Source organism: Pongo pygmaeus, chromosome 6, assembly GCF_028885625.2.
Source record: "Pongo pygmaeus isolate AG05252 chromosome 6, NHGRI_mPonPyg2-v2.0_pri, whole genome shotgun sequence".
Taxonomy (NCBI): Eukaryota; Metazoa; Chordata; class Mammalia; order Primates; family Hominidae; genus Pongo; species Pongo pygmaeus.
In genome coordinates this window covers 12,547,156-12,563,259 of record NC_072379.2, presented here as the reverse complement: position 1 = coordinate 12,563,259, position 16,104 = coordinate 12,547,156, and the positions used below count along the sequence as shown (strand labels likewise).

Genomic DNA, 16,104 nt, shown 5'->3' with positions numbered 1-16,104 from the left:
TGTCCTGAGGGCCTGGGAAAATCTGCTTCCAAGTTCATTCAGGTTGTTGGTGGAATCCGAGATCTTGCAGTGCCAGGCCCGAGGTCCTCGCCTCCTTGCAGGCTCTTGGCCAGGGGCCACCCTTAGCTCCTAGAGGCCTCCCTCTGGTCCTCCCACATCTCAGAGTCAGCAGCTGTGCATGAAACCCTTCTCATGCTGGGAATCTTCCTTGTGCTTGTAGCTAGAGAAGTTGCTCTGCTCTTAAGGATCTATGTGATTAGACTGGGCCCACCTGGATCATCCAAGATCCTCCCTGCTTTAAGATCCTTAATCACATTTGCAAAGTCCCTTCTGCCATGTAGAAGGCCTCCTGCTCTGAAGGTCCTTCTGCAATCCTCCCACCTCAGCGTCCCAAGTAGCAGGGACTACAGGTGTGTGTCAGTGCGCCCGGCTCATTTTTATTATTATTATTATCATTTATATATATATATATATAGAGAGAGAGAGTCTCGCTCTGTCACCCATGCTGGAGTACAGTGGCGCAATCCCAGCTCACTGCAACCTCCGCCCCCGGGGCTCAAGCGATTCTCTCGCCTCAGCCTCCTGAGTAGTTGGGATTACAGTTGTGAGCCACCACACCCAGCTAATTTTCATATTTTTAGTAGAGACGGGGTTTCACCATGTTGGCCAGGCTGGTCTAGAACTCTTGACCTCAGGTGATCCGCCTTGGCCTCCCAAAGTGCTGGGATTACAGGCGTGAGCCACCGCGCCCAGCCTATTTTTATTTTTTGAGGCCGAGTCTCACTCTGTCACCAGGCTGGAGTGCAGTGGCGCCATCTCAGCTCACTGCAACCTCTGCCTCCCAGGTTCAAGCGATTCTCCTGCCTCAGCCTTCTGAGTAGCTGCAATTGCAGGCACCTGGCACCATGCCTGGCTAATTTTTGTATTTTTAGTAGAGACAGAGTTTCGCCATGTTGGCCAGGCTGGTCTCCAACTTCTGACCTCAGGTGATCTGCCCGCCTTGCCCTACCAAAGTGCTGGGATTACAGATGTGAGCCACTGCACCCAACCTAAAAAACTGCCCAAAGTGCTGGGATTACAGGCGTGAGCCACCATGCCTAGCCATCGCCACTAATTTATTTTCTATTTAACAGACATCCTCAGCCTTAGCTGGGATAAAGCCCTCTGCTAGATGCTGGGGCAATACACTAAAGGTTGAATGACAAATTTAGGGCCTGTGTGTCAGTAAGGAAGGTAGACACAAGACACGAATGAATGGAAGCCACAACTTGGGCATGCGGAATAGCAACACTCTGAGTGTGGCTAACAACAGGGCTCAATTTCCTGGCTGCAAGTTACAGCAGCTTTAGGAAGATGCTGCTTGCAGATGCGTGGTTCATAAATCAAATGCTCCCCAGTTCTAGGGCAGCATCGGGAATGCTTTCGAGGGGAGGCAGAATTTGAGAAAGACCTCAAAAGATGCGTCAACAGGGTAAGGGGCAGGTTCTTAGACACTGTCTCCTACTCTGACTCTGTGGGGGGAGTTCTGTTGTGTTGGTTGTTTCTAGGGGCAGAGTCTCACTCTGTCACTCAGGCTGGAGTACAGTGGTGCCATCATAGCTCACTGCAGCCTCCAACTCTGGGCTCAAGCGATCCTCCCACCTCAGCCTTCCTAGTAGCTGGGAATACAGGCATGCACCACCACACCTGGCTAATTAAAAAAAATTTTTTGTAGAGTCAGGGTCTCACTATGTTGCCCATGCTAGTCTCAAACTCCTGGCCTCAAGTGATCCTCTCGCCTCAGCCACCCAAAGTGTTGTGATTGCAGGCATGCGGCACCACGCCCAGCTAGGAGTTTTTTGTTTTTTTCTTTTAAGTTTGTATTTTGAAATATAAAGAAAACTGCACAAAACTGTATTGCTTAATGAATTATCAAAAACCATTACCGAGGCTAGCAGAATGCTAGCAGGGCCTCAGAAACTCCCTTTCCCCACCCTCCCAATCAGCAACCTCCCCTGCACCCAAAGATAACTTTTACTGGTCTTTTATGAGAATCACTTCCTTTTTTCTTTACAGTTTTACTATCTAAGCAAGCAAATTGAAGTATACAGAAAATGTCCTTTTCTGTCCGCCTTTTTCTTCACTCAACATTCTGTTTGCAGCATTCATCTGTGTTGTTGAATGTAACTAAAGTTTATTTTCATGGGTGTATAGTATTCTGATGAAAGACTATATTATGTATACATCCATCTACTGTTCACGGGCTTTTGGTGTGTTTCCAGGTTGGGACTATTATAAAACATGATTATGAATATTCTTCTAAATGTCTGTGGGTGCATGTGCTATGCATTTTTTTTTCAGACCGAGTCTCACTCTGTTGCCCAGGCTGGAGTGCAGTGGCGCAGTCTCGGCTCACTGCATCTCCATCTCCCGGATTCAAGCAATTCTCCTGCCTCAGCCTCCCTAGTAGCTGGGATTACAGGTATGCACCACCATGCCCAGTTTTTGTTTGTTTGTTCGTTTGTTTGTTTGTAGTTTAGCTGAGACAGGGTTTTACCATGTTGACCAGGCTGGTCTGGAACTCCTAACCTCAAATGATCTGCCTGCCTTGTTATCACAAACTGCTAGGATTGCAGGCGTGAGCCACCGCACCCAGCTGTGCTTGCATTTCTGTTGGGTATATAACTAGCAGTGGTATGGTTAAATTACTGAGGATGCCTGTCTTTAATTTTAGCATAACACTAGACATTATCCAATGTGGTTGCCCAGTTTACAGTCCCACCTGCAGTGCCTGGGCATTTTTTTTTTTTTTTTTTTTTTTTGCGCTCTGTCTCCCAGACTGGAGTGCAATGGTTCGGTCTTGGCTCACTGTAACCTCCGCCTCCCGGGTTCAAGCGATTCTCCTGCCTCAGATTCCCAAGTAGCTGGGACTACAAGCGCATGCCACCACACCTGGCTAATTTTTTGTATTCTTAATAGAGACAAGGTTTCACCTTGTTAGCCAGGCTGATCTCGAACTCTTGACCTCGCGATCCGCTCACCTTGGCCTCCCAAAGTGCTGGGATTACAGGCATGAGCCACCACTCCTGGCCGGGCATTTTTATCACCCCCACATCCTTGCCAATGCTTGGTACTGTCAAGTTTTCTATTTTTAATATTTTTAATTTCAGCCATCCTGATGGGCATGTAGAAGTATCTCATTAAATGTTTTTCTTTTTTTTTTTTTTGGTAGACAGAGTCTCGCTGTGGCCACCAGGCTGTGGCACGATCTACATCTCGGTTCACTGCAACCTCCGCCTCCCAAATAGCTGGGATTACAGGCACGCCCCAACATGCCTGCCTAATTTTCATATTTTTAGTAGAGATGGGGTTTCACCATGTTGGCCAGGCTGGTCTTGAACTCCTGACTTCAGGTGACCTGCCCACCTCAGCCTCCCAAAGTGCTGGGATTACAAGTGTGAGCCACCGTTCCCAGCCAGTACCTCATTAAATGTTAATTTGCATTTTCCTGATTGCTAATGAAGCTGCACACCATTTCATAAGTTTATTGGCCATTTGTTTATCCCCTTTCATTAAGTATCTCCTGCTTATTTTTTTTTAATTAAGTTTGTCTTTTTGTTTGTTTTTGAGACACGGGTCTCACTGTCACCCAGGCTGAAGTGTAGTGGCGTGATCATGGCTCACTGCAGCCTTGACCTCCCCAGGTCCCCCATATCAGTCTCCTAGGCCGAGTAGCTGGGACTATAGATGCACACCTAAGTTTTTGTATTTTTTGTACAGGCGGGTTTTTACCATGTTGCTTAGGCTGGTCTCGAACTTCTGGGCTCAAGGGATCCGCCCACCTCAGCCTCCCAAAGTGCTAGGATTACAGGCATGGGCCACAGTGCCTGGCCTTTCTTTCTTTCTTTTTTTAAGTTTTTTGTTTGTTTCTCTTAAATTTTTTACATATTCTGGATATAGGCCCTTTGATAATTATGTGTGTTGCAAATATTTTCTTCTGGGAGGAATTTTCAGTGTCCAAATAAGTCAACTGGAAAAGACTTAGCAAAATAAGGCTGGGCGCAGTGGCTCACGCCTATAATACTAGCACTTTGGGGAGCCCAGGCGGGTGGATCACCTGAGGTCAGGAGTTCGAGACCAGCCTGGGCAACATGGTGAAACCCCGTCTCTATTAAAGATAGAAAAATTATCCGGGTATGGTGGCATGTGCCTGTAGTCCCAGCTACTCGGGAGGCTGAGACAGGAGAATTGCTTGAATCCAGGAGGGGGAGGTTGCAGTGAGCTGAGATTACACCACTGGATTCCAGCCTAGGTGACAAAGCTAGGTGACTCCATCTCAAAAAAAAAAAAAAAAAAAACTTAGCAAAATAAATGTCTTTACCTTTTCTAAGTCACACATTTCTAAGCCACTGACCCAGCTTCTGCTTTAAAGGGAGATACAGAAAGAAAGTATAAAATTTGGGGCCAGACAAGCCAGGTTCAAACCTCAGTTTTACCATTTCCTGAGTGCTCTCAAACAAGTCTTTTAATCTCTCTGAGCCTCAGTGTCTGTATTTGAAAACTGACCACAGCCATCTACTGCATGCTTGCTCTGTGGCTTCAAAGGAGTAATGTGTCAACATGCCTTTAAACTATAGTGTTAGTTGTTGTTAAACACAAGCCATAGGCCACACTGGCTTCCTGAGCTGTCTTGTGGCAGTATTAGCAGAGGCAGCAGCAGCAACCTTTCTGATCCAAGAAAAGATGCCATTCTCTCTTCCTCTGAGCCAGCAGACACCTTAAATCACGGTCCCTCTCCCCTCACAAGTCCTGCCCACACCCTGGGAACAGAGCTCCTCCCTGGCTGCCCAGGCAGGAAAACAGGAAACAGCCACCACCCTGCCGGGAGGTGGGGCTGACAAATTCTCTTTCCCAGGTGGGCATCTCTCCAGGTCATCAACTCTCCTTGATGCAGGGGGAGAGCTGGCCACCAGTCCACTGCACAAGGCTGTGCCCGCTGCCACACCCAGGTCTCCGCCACGCGTCGCCTTAAAGTAGTGGAATAAGTGGACCAATGAATGGGGAGCAGAAAACGGTCTTCATCAGTGCCTTGCAGAAGTGCCAGAGGGGGAACCCTTTCAGTGCCCAAGTGGGGCAGGGAATCTGATCTCCTGGGCCATAGGGACACGCCCCGTCCTTCTTAACGTGCAGCACCAACCCTTTATTTTTATTTTTTTTAATTTTCTTTTTCAGAGATGGGGTCTCTGCACTCCAGCCTGGGAGACACAGCAAGACTCTGTCTCAAAAAAAAAAAAAAAAAAAAGGACAGGGACCAGGGACCCTGATGGTGCCATATCAGGCAGGGTCTCGGAGGAGGAAGCAAAAGTTTTTGAAAAAGGGTAGTTATAAAAGTAGTTGTCGGTGAAGGGGGAGTACGGTGGGGGGTGGGGAGTGGGGTGAAAAACACCTATGGGGTACTATGCTCACTACGTAGGTGACAGGATCATTCATACCCCAAAACTCAATGACATGCAGTTTACCCATGTAACAAGCCTGCGCATGTACCGTCTGAACTTAAAAGTTGAGAAAAAAATGCAGAGGAAACAGAAAAAAAAAAAAAAACCCAAAAATTCTAACAAGTGAATAAAAATAAGAAACTAGAACAGAAAAAAAAAAAAAAAGCATTGTTGGGCCAGGTGCAGTGACTCAATAATCCCAACAATTTGGGAGGCTGAGGTGGGAGGATCGCTTCAGGCCAGGAGTTTGAGACAAGCCTGGGCAACATAGTGAGATCTTGTCTCTCTCAAAAAAAAAAATTTTTTTTAATTAGCTGGGTGTGGCAGCACATACCTGTAGTCCCAGCTGCTCAGGAGGCTGAGGTGGGAGAATCACTTGAGCCCAGGAATTCGAGGCTGCAGTGAGCTATGATTGCATCACTGCATTCCAGCCTGGGCAACACAGCAAGACTCTATCTCTTAAAAAACAAAAAAGCGGCCGGGAGCAGTGGCTCACGCCTGTAATCCCAGTACTTTGGGAGGCCGAGGTGGGCGGATCACCTAAGGTCAGGAGTTCAAGACCAGCCTGGCTAACATGGCAAAACCTAGTCTCTTCTAAAAGTACAAAAATGAGCTGAGCATGGTGGCGGGTGCCTGTAATCCCAGCTACTCAGGAGGCTGAGGCAGGAGAATAGCTGGAACCCAGGAGGCAGAGGTTGCAGTGAGCCGAGATCACGCTACTGCACTCCAGCCTGGGCGACAAGAGCGATACTCTGTCTCAAAACAAAACAAACAAACAAATCGCAGTGTTGGATTTGAGGGACACTGTCCAGAACAAGTGATTTAGAGGGCAGGCAGGATGAGATGACAAAAATCCAGGCAAGATGTAATAAGAGCAGGAAATGCAAGAAGCACAGGATGAATGGGTGAGACAAGTCTCACAGAGGCACTCAACAGAATGCGGCTGTGAGGGCAGGAGGGAGGGAGGGCTCAGAACTGACACCAGAGAGAAGGTGGGGACCATTGTCCTGCCATGGGGCCGCCCGAGGGGGTACAGTTGTGCAGTGGGAAGTGGTCACTCACGCTGGGAAGTCAGGAGGGAGATGTGGGGAGTCAGTACCACAGAAGTGAGAACAGAAACCATCAGACAGAGGTGAGGGCAAAGGAAGTGGACAGGAGGTAAAAGAGAAGTGGGGTGAGGACAACGCCTTGGGGACCCCAAGCGTAAGGAGGAAGAGAGCAGAGGGTGCCAGGCAGTGACAGAAGGAGAAATAGAGAGCATAGCTATCAACCCCTGAAAGCCTCAATTTCCTCCTCTGTAAAATAGGATTTTTTTTTTTTTTTTTTTGAGACGGAGTTTCGCTCTTGTTGCCCAGGCTGGAGTGCAATGGCGTGATCTCGGCTCACTGCAACCTCTGCCTCCCGAGTTCAAGTGATTCTCGTGCCTCAGCCTCCCGAGTAGCTGGGATTACAGGCACACGCCACCACGCCCGGCTAATTTTGTATTTTTACCAGAGACAGGGTTTCTCCATGTTGGTCAGGCTGGTCTTGAACACCTGACCTCAGGTGATCCGCCCGCCTCGGCCTCCCAGAGTGCTGGGATTACAAGTGTGAGCCACCATGTCCGGCCTAAAACAGGAATTATAATTCATACATGTGTTGCAAGGATTGAAAAGGGTGGCTCGTGTAAGGCCTTTACCATTTGCACACAGTATGTGGGCAGTAATTTTTTTTTTTTTTGAGACAAGGTCTTGCTCTGTTGCCCAGGCTGGAGTGCAGTGGTGTGATCTCAGCTCAATGCAACCTCCCCACTTTCCAGGTTCAAGCAATCCTCCTGCTTCAGCCTCCCGAGTAGCTGGGATTACAGGCACGCACCACCACGCCCAGCTAATTATTGTATTTTTAGTAGAGAACGGGTTTCACCATGTTGGCCAGGATGGTCTCGAACTCCTGGCCTCAAGTGATCCGCCCGCCTCAGCCTCCCAAAGTGCCAGGATTACAGGCATGAGCCACCATGCCTGGTCAGTAAATGTTGATGATTACCATTACCATCACTGGGAAGAAACTCAGGACAGTACAAAACCAGGGACCAAAAGAAAGCTCTTAACTTCCTTCTTAAGTTTTCAATACCCACTAAAGGAGCAAGGTTGGGGAGATAGAAGGGCACAGAAGTTTAAGAAGCCAGCTCTGGGCCGGGCGCAGTTACTCCCGCCTGTAATCCCAGCACTTTGGGAGGCCAAGGTGGGCGGATCACTTGAGGTCAGGAGTTGGAGACCAGCCTGGCCAACATGATGAAACCCCGTCTCTACTAAAAATACAAAAATTAGCTGGGCGTGGTGGCACACACCTATAATCCCAGCTACTCCTGAGGCTGAGGTGAGAGAACCACTTGAACCCAGGAGTCGCATGTTGTAGTGAGCCAAGATGGCGCCATTGCACTCCAGCCTGGGTGACAGAGTGAGACTCCATCTCAAAATAAAAAAAAAAAGAAGCCAGCTCTGATTGTCAAGTAAATGGAAAAATGGGGTTCACGAGCAGCTCTCCTTGCAAGAAGGCACCTGCTCAGACTTCAGGCAAGGTATGACTTCTTTGTGTACCTGCTCCACAAGCAGAAGGGGGAGGGGCGCCAGGTTCAAGGCTCAGGGTGCTACACAGCCTGGCTCTGAGCATTTGAATTCCTAAAGAACAAACCTGACACAGATGCTTCTTACCTGCAGGAAGCAGGCTTAAGGCCACCTTGGTTTTCTGAGTATAACCAGAATCAACTGAGCCACCCAAAGTCCGTGGGGTGCGAGGGGTGTGGGAACCCATCAGGACCCACGGTCACCATCTTGATTGCACATGAGAACCACCTGCGACTTTACAAAGTGTCAGTGATCACCCCATACCAATGAGACAGAATCCTTACGCAGGGGGCCCAGAGAAACAGTATTTTATTTTTTTAAAGAGCTCTCCAGCCAGGGTTGAGAACCGCAGATCCTTCTAGCCCAGCCCTAAAATTTTTTAGCTGCTGAACTAAGGCTGAGCATCTGCTTAAGATCATGAGCAAGAGGGCAGAAGTACCCCCAACATAAACATGAAAAAAAGGACTTTGCCATTTGGTTGTGAAGTCCTGGCTTCTCAGTTCACTTGCTGTGTGACCTTGGACAAGTCACTTAGCTTCTCTGAGCCTGAGCTATTAAAATGAAATCATAGATATAAATCACCCAGCATGTTCCTGGTACCCAGTAGGCCCTCAATAAACATTTGTTTCTATCTCTTTCTCTCTAGGATCTAAGGCTCTTCTCAACACAGGATGCATTAAGATCCTTTGCTTTGACATATGCGCCATCCACAGATTTATGTTTGTTTGTTTCTGGCTTTTTTTTTTTTTTTTTTCCTTTTACAGGGTCTGGCTCTGTCACCCAGTCTGGAGTGCAGTGGTGTGATCACGGCTCACTGCAGCCTCAACTTCCTGGGCTTAAACAATCGTCCTGCCTCTGTCTGCCAAGTAGCTGGGACTACAGGCAGCACCACCATGCCCAGCTAATTATTTGATTTGATTTGATTTTTTTGTAGAGGCAGGGTCTCGCTATGTTGCCCAGGCTGGTCTCGAACTCCTGGGCTCAAGCCATCCTCCCGCCTCAGCTTCCCAAAGTGCTGGGATGGTAAACATGAGCCACTGCGCCCGGCCCACCCAAAGAGATTTTGACTCTCTAAAGGTTTGTTCCCCACTCTGTGTCTTTTCCTCTAATCCCAGAACTCACCTACTACAGAGCACTGTTGCTCGAACATCAGCGTACACAGAGTACCCAGGGCTGTGGTGAACACAACAGGTCCTGATTCAGTAGTTCTGGGTGGTGCCCGACATCCTAATGGCCCTGGTGATGCTGGTGTTTCGGGGCCTGACCACATCAGAGCACCAAGGCTTGTCCAGGAGCCGCGCAGTGGCCAGTCTGCCTCTCTCTGCTGACTCACGAGCCCCCCAGAGCCGGTCTCTTTATCTTACTCATCTCTGTGTCTCCTCCTCGGTATGTGCTCACTAAACGGATGTTGAAGAAATAAACAAACCATGGAGAAAACCATTTTCCAGCTAAGTAAAAACAGACAGGGTATTTTATTTGTCCTGTGATTGACAGCCCTCCTGGCTGATTCCAGAATTGCCCTCTTGGCTGGTGGGAGGACAGAGTGATCGAACGGGCCTGACACTTGGAACCTGGAGTCCTGGTTTTGAATCCTGGCCCTTCCACTCACCCGTGGGATGACCCTGGGCACGTTACCAAGCTCTTTGAGTCACGATGTCCTCATCCATAAAATGAAAATGATAATGACTAACCATCGTGTGGTCCCAATGATGGCTAGAAACATGCTTTATAAACTGTAAAGTACTCCTGATAAGGTCTCCTTTTTCACTTCCCTAAAGCTTGAAGGTGGCTTGTGATGGACTGGGTAGGGAACACACCAAGGGTCTGGTTGGAGATGGGCACAGTGGCTGGGCCATCAGACAGGTGAGTGGTGCCTACTCTGGCAGTGACAGTGGCCGGGTGAAATGTGAGGATGGTGCAGGAGAGTTGAAGAGGCAAGGCTTCCTGGAGGAGGCTGGCAGGGGTAGGGATGCAAGGCTGGTCTGAGGGTATAGATGCCAGGACAGAAGAAGGCAGGCAGAGCAGTGAGAGTCTTTTGATGGGCATGCGGCCAGGCTCTAGACTGGGTATGTGGGAGGCAAGGCTAGACCAAGAGCGACCCTGGAACATTATGAGAAAACAAGTAATGATAGGTGGGGCACGGCGGCTCACACCTGTAATCCCAACACTTTGGGAGGCCAAGGTGGGAGGACTGCTTGAGCCCAGGAGTTCAAGACCAGCCTGGGCAACACAGCGAGACCCCATCTCTACAAAAAAAATTTTAGGCCAGGAGCGGTGGCTTATGCCTGTAATCCCAGCACTTTGGGAGCCTGAGGCAGGCGGCTCACCTGAGGTCAGGAGTTCGAGGCCAGTCTGGTCAACACATGAGACCCCGTCTCTACTAAAAATACAAAAAATTAGCCGGGCATGCTGGCGCTCGCCTGTAATCCCAGCTACTCGAGAGGCCAAGGCAGGAGAATCACTTGAACCCAGGAGGCGAAGGTTGTAGTGAACCCAGATGGCGCCACTGCGCTCCAGCCTAGGCAACAGAGTGAGACTCTGTCTCAAATAAATAAATAAATAAATTTTAAAGATCAGCTAAGCATGGTGGCATGCTCCTGTAGTCCCAGCTACTCAGGAGGCTAAGGCAGGAGGATCACTTGAGCCCAGGAGTCGGATGCAAAACTGAGCTATGATCGTGCCACTGCACTCCAGACTGGACAATAGAGCAAGACCATCTCTTAAATAAAAATAAATAAAGTAATTATTAATATACCCTGTGGCCCAGGGCTGAACTACCCACCTAGGCCCAGGGTTCCCTTGCTGACCCCATTCACCACTAACCATGAGCTTCAGGATGTAGGCAAGAGCAAGACACGGACCTGCCCTCAATAAGCTCAGCGTTCAATGGCGGCCACAGAGAGAAATGATGCTAGCACAAGCTCACAGGAACTAGGAGAGGTCACCAGCCCTGCTATAGTTCAGAGGAGGGAGTGGCCAATTTTGCCCCTCTGTCTACCCCAGCCAATGAGTCTCTGCTGCACCCGCTGGGAAGTTTATCTGCCTAGTCTAGATGTTTCTTTATTTATGTTCCTCCGTCACTGGAATGTCCCATCCCCTCCTCCACCCAGCAAGCACTAACTCATGCTAAAAGATGTGCTTCAGTCCTCGGGGAGGGCTCCCAACCCCAAAGCCTGTGCTTTATCCACGTGCTCTTGGTAATTATCTTATTACCTAGTACCACATCTATCCCTCTAAGGAAGAGTTAATCACAGCCTGCTTGATTGCTCACACTTCTGCTGTCTCGGGGTTCGTCTCCCCAGTCAGATTATGACAATAATCACTGAGCTAGTGCTCCACAGTTTACGAAATGCCTTCAGGCATATTGGGCTTAATTGAATCCCCACAATAAATCAGCCAGGCAAGTATTATGTTTATTTGACAATAAGGAAACCGAGGCTTAGAAAGGTTAGACAACTTCCCTGAGACCACGTGGCCCATATACACGCCTAGCTGTAAGCCTCAAATGCCTTCTAACTCCAATGCTAGCATCTGCTCAGTACTCAGAGACTGCCTGAGGCAGTGGGTAAAGGTTGAGACCGCTTCCAGTCTCAACCTTTGTGTGACTTCTGGTGAGTTACTTAACCTCTCTGTGCCACAATCGTCCTGAGAGTAAAATGTGGCTGATACCCACCTCATCCGTTCTTGTCAAGATTTAAAAAGGTAATACAATGATGTCCTTAGAATAGTGCCAAACACAATAATTAGTTAGTTATTATTATACCTTGGCTGATTCTCATGGTCTCTTAACTCATTAAATTTTTTATAATTCATTTTTATATCTCATAATACATTTTTCCCCTTTTTTCCCTTTGCTTACCAAGCTCTGCAACCTCATAATACATTTGATAGGTAGTCATTAAACAAAATAATTTTTTTGCAGATTGACTAACGTTGGGTTTAGGGCTGTTCTCTTTTCTTTTCTTTTCTTTTTCTTTTTCTTTTCTTTTTTTTTTTTTTTTTTTTGAGATGGGGTCTCACTCTGTTGCCCAGGCTGGAATGCAGTGGCACAATCTTTGCTCACTGCAACCTCTGCCTCCCGGGCTCAAGCAACCCTCCCACCTCAACCTCCAAAGTTACTGGGACAACAGGCACGCGACACCACATCCAGCTAATTTTATTTTTTGTAGATATGGGGTCTTACTCTGTTGTCCAAGCTGGTTCTTTTTCTTTACTCTCCTACACCCCTAAAGAGTTTCAACACCAGAGGCTGGGTGCAGTGGCTTACACCTGAAATCCCAGCACTTTGGGAGGCTGAGGTGGGAAGATCGCTTGAGGCTAGTTCAAGACCAGCCTGGGAAAACACAGTGAGACCTCCGTCTCAAAAAAAAAAAGTTAAAAATAAGAGTTTCAACATCAGAAAAATTCTCTTTTTCTGCTCCATTCTACCTCATCCCCACCCACCCCACCCAGGTCAAATCTGGCCAATCACAAATGTCCCACAGAATGTAAAACACCAGAAAACACTGACCTAGACTCTCCTGTTGGGCCGTCCCTGGATAGCAGGGAAACATACCACTCACGGGTGGAAACTTTCACAAACCTAATTTCTATCACTATTATGGGTCAAAGTCTTACGCATATTTCTCTATTGCTCTAGTTTTTACTTATTTCAGACTCTAGAAGGAATGGGTTGTTAAAAAATAATATCTATTTATTTTCTTATTTCATTTATTAAAAAAAAAAAATAGGGCTGGGTGCCATGGCTCATGCCTGTAGTCCCAGCACTTTGGGAGGCAGAAGCAGGAGAATCGCTTGAGGCCAGGAGTTTGAGACCAGTCCAGGCAACACAGTGAGACCCCCATCTCTATGAAAATATAAAAATAAAAGTAATATACACACTGTTTCATGGAGCAAGAAGCCTCATGTAACTAGGCAGCTAGCAGAGGCACTAACATCCAAGACCAATGGAAAACTTTCTTCTTTTCAGGGGTCGGGTCCATGAAACCAGAGAACAAGCCTCAAACCCAGCTGCATCCTGGGAGGCAGAAGTGAAATGACCATTTCCCACTTCCCTCCTGGGGTAGGATAACCAGGTAGAGAAGACTCCCTGCTTCACACCATCCAGACACACCTGCGCGCGGTTTTCTTTCTTTTTTTCACTTTTTTGTAGAGATAGGGTCTCACTCTGTCACCTAGGCTGGAGTGCAGTGGCACAATCATAGCTCACTGCAGCCTCAGCCTCCTGGCTCAAGTGACCCTCATGCCTCAGCCTCTCAAACAGCTGGGACTATAGGTGTATGCCACCACACGAGGATAATTTTTAAATTTTTTTTTTTTAATACAGGCAGGATCTCAGTGTGTTGCCCAGGCAGGTCTCGAACTCCTGGGATCAAGTGATCCTCCCACCTTGGCCTCCCAAAGTGCAGGGATTACAGGTGTGAGCTAATGCACCTAGCCTAATTTTTTTATCTTTTGTAGAGACAGGGTCTCACTATGTTGCCCAGGTGGGGGGCCAAAGGTTTTCAGAATAAGAAGAGGTGATGAAGTCCTCTGGAGGTGAAAAGCTTTATTCTTTTATTATTATTATTATTATTATTATTATTATTATTATTATTATTATTTTGAGACGGAGGTTCGCTCTTGTTGCCCAGGTTGGAGTGCAGTGGTGCCATCTCGGCTCACTGCAACCTTCACCTCCCAGATTCAAGCAATTCTGCTGGCCTCAGCCTCCCAAGTAGCTGGGATTACAAGCGTCTGCAACCACGTCCAGCTAATTTTTTGTATTTTTAGTAGAGACAGGGTTTCATCATGTTGGCCAGGCTGGTCTCAAACTCCTGACCTCAGGTGATCCACCCGCCTCGGCCTCCCAAAGTGCTGGGATTACAGGTGTGAGGTACCACGCCCGGCCGAAAGCTTTATTCTTTTTTTTTTTTTTTTTTTTTTTTTAATTTCTGAAGTATTTATTGATCATTCTTGGGTGTTTCTCGGAGAGGGGGATATGGCAGGGTCATAGGATAATAGTGGAGAGAAGGTCAGGAGATAAACACATGAACAAAGGTCTCTGGTTTTCCTAGGCAGAGGACCCTGCGGCCTTCTGCAGTGTTTGTGCCCCTGAGTACTTGAGATTAGGGAGTGGTGATGACTCTTAAAGAGCATGGAAAGCTTTATTCTTTGAAAGATTCCATATACAGAACCTTCAGTCAGATTCTCACTGTCTTTTCTAACTAAAATCCCAAAGCCCTTTCCCTCCAACTGTGTTTGGGGGAAGTATTCCTCGCACAGCACATCAGGGGACCAGCCTCTGGCGAGGGGGACCCAAATGGATCTTCAAAGGTTCTACTCTGAGCACAAGAGTGTAGAAGAAATCTGCCCCTCCAGCATTGGCACTGGGATTAAAAGAAGCGTTGTACTCTTTGAAATGGATTTTACATACAAATGATCTGATGAACACCATCAACATGTCAGCTTAATTCAGTCCAATCAATACAGCAGGCATTAAAAACTCGGAGATAAAAATGGATTGTGGCTTTTTGTTGATGACACTGAGGAATTTTGGCCCCAAGCCCTGGTCAGGCAGGACAAATAGGGCAGTCTGCCTATTAGCTGTCAGGCACATCTTGGGGGATAAAACCAAGACCCCAAGTCAGGGCTCGGGGGCACCATGGTCTCCACTTTAGCTCCCAAAGTAATTTTCCCACAAAGTGGCCACACTTTGCATTTCCTACATTCCTTTTCCCTGCTCCGACCCCTTCGGCCCGGCCTCAGAGCTGACAGCTGGGGCTGGCCAGAGCCAAGCAAGAGGCATCGAGAAGGGGGGGATGCTAAGGGGTGGGGGGTGGGAGGGGATGTCAATGCAACCAAGAAGTGATCGGAGGGGAAGAGAGGTCCCCTCACCCTTCACATTCCCAGCCCGGCGCCCCCACTCTCCGCCCCCACACTTGAGCCTCCAAGTCGCTCCCGTGCGCTTCCCTTGTTTAGGGGCAACCCTTCCATTCCGCCCCTTTTCAGTTCCTTCCCCTCTCACCTCACCTTGGGACTCCTGCCTGGTCCCCAGCCGATCAGGCTCCTCTTGGCCGCACGCATCCTGCCATCTCCTCCAAGCCCGCCTCTGCCCTTCTCCCCAGGCCAGTTGGGGTACTCTGGGGTCCCCGACCTTCCTGGGATCGCCCAGATCTGCACGCCAATGCCCCCGCTCACGACCCCCTCGCCCCGTCTTCAACGGGGGTCTGCAAGACTCGTACTCCCTTCAAAGCCCCTCCCGGACACCGCGTCCCTCAGGGTGCCCCAGGGATGCCCCGGGGTCCCCCGTCCTCACCTGAGTCCGCTCGAAGCTCTCGCGCTCCGCCGCCTCCAGCCCAGCGCCGACCCCGCGCCGGCTCAGCACCTTGGGCAGCGGGTTGGGCACCTGCTTCATGGAGCTGGCCATCCGATCCATGTTGCCGCGAGGAGCCGAGTCAGGGGCCCTCGGCTGCCCCGGGATCCCCAAGGCGCCGCCCGCCCCGCCCTACCCGCGGGGATCCGGCGCTAACGGGACGGCTCCCGCCTGCCATTGGCTGTGAGTTCTGCCAGTCTTCCCGAGACCCCGCCCCTCGGCTAAAGGCTTCCCCGCCCGCCCCCGCCCCTTCAGGAGCCCCTCCGCTGGCTCGGCCCCGACTAGCCCCTCAGGGCCTCGAGGCGCTCGGTGACTGGTCTGGAGTCCTGTCAGTCACCGTGGTCCCGCCGTTCCCGGCAGGGCCGGGGCGGGGTGCGGACGGGGCGAGGCCTGGATGGGGCGTGGCCTGGGCGGGCTGCCCTGATATGCCCTCGCTCGCCCCGCCCCCGCCCGCGCACCGCCCTCTCCTCTCCTCGGCCGCAATCCCCGCGCGCCCGGAGCGCGCTGCCCTCCGCCAAGCGCCGCCCACTGCCCTGCCCGCTCCTGCAGGGGGCTACCTCGCGACGGCCCGGGGCGATGGGCGGGTATGACGCGGGCCGGGCAGCGGGGCCTCCCCCGGGGGAATCCCAGCCCGCCTGCGAATAGCCCGTTAGCTCCTTCCGGGCCTGGGACC

The 16,104-nt window shown here is 49.7% G+C and overlaps 1 protein-coding gene across 4 annotated transcripts in view; it reads right to left on the bottom strand.

Moving 5' to 3' along the window:
- Nucleotides 1-15,593, bottom strand: part of HIP1 (huntingtin interacting protein 1) — a 208,830-nt gene extending 193,237 nt beyond the window's left edge. For all 4 annotated transcript variants that reach the window (XM_054496578.2, XM_054496579.2, XM_063668207.1 and 1 more), the window contains exon 1: nt 15,375-15,593. In XM_054496578.2, the coding sequence (XP_054352553.1) occupies nt 15,375-15,494 (120 nt within the window). In that variant the 5' untranslated portion in view covers nt 15,495-15,593. The remainder of the gene's footprint in view (nt 1-15,374) is intronic.
- Between the last annotated feature and the right edge of the window lie 511 nt (nt 15,594-16,104).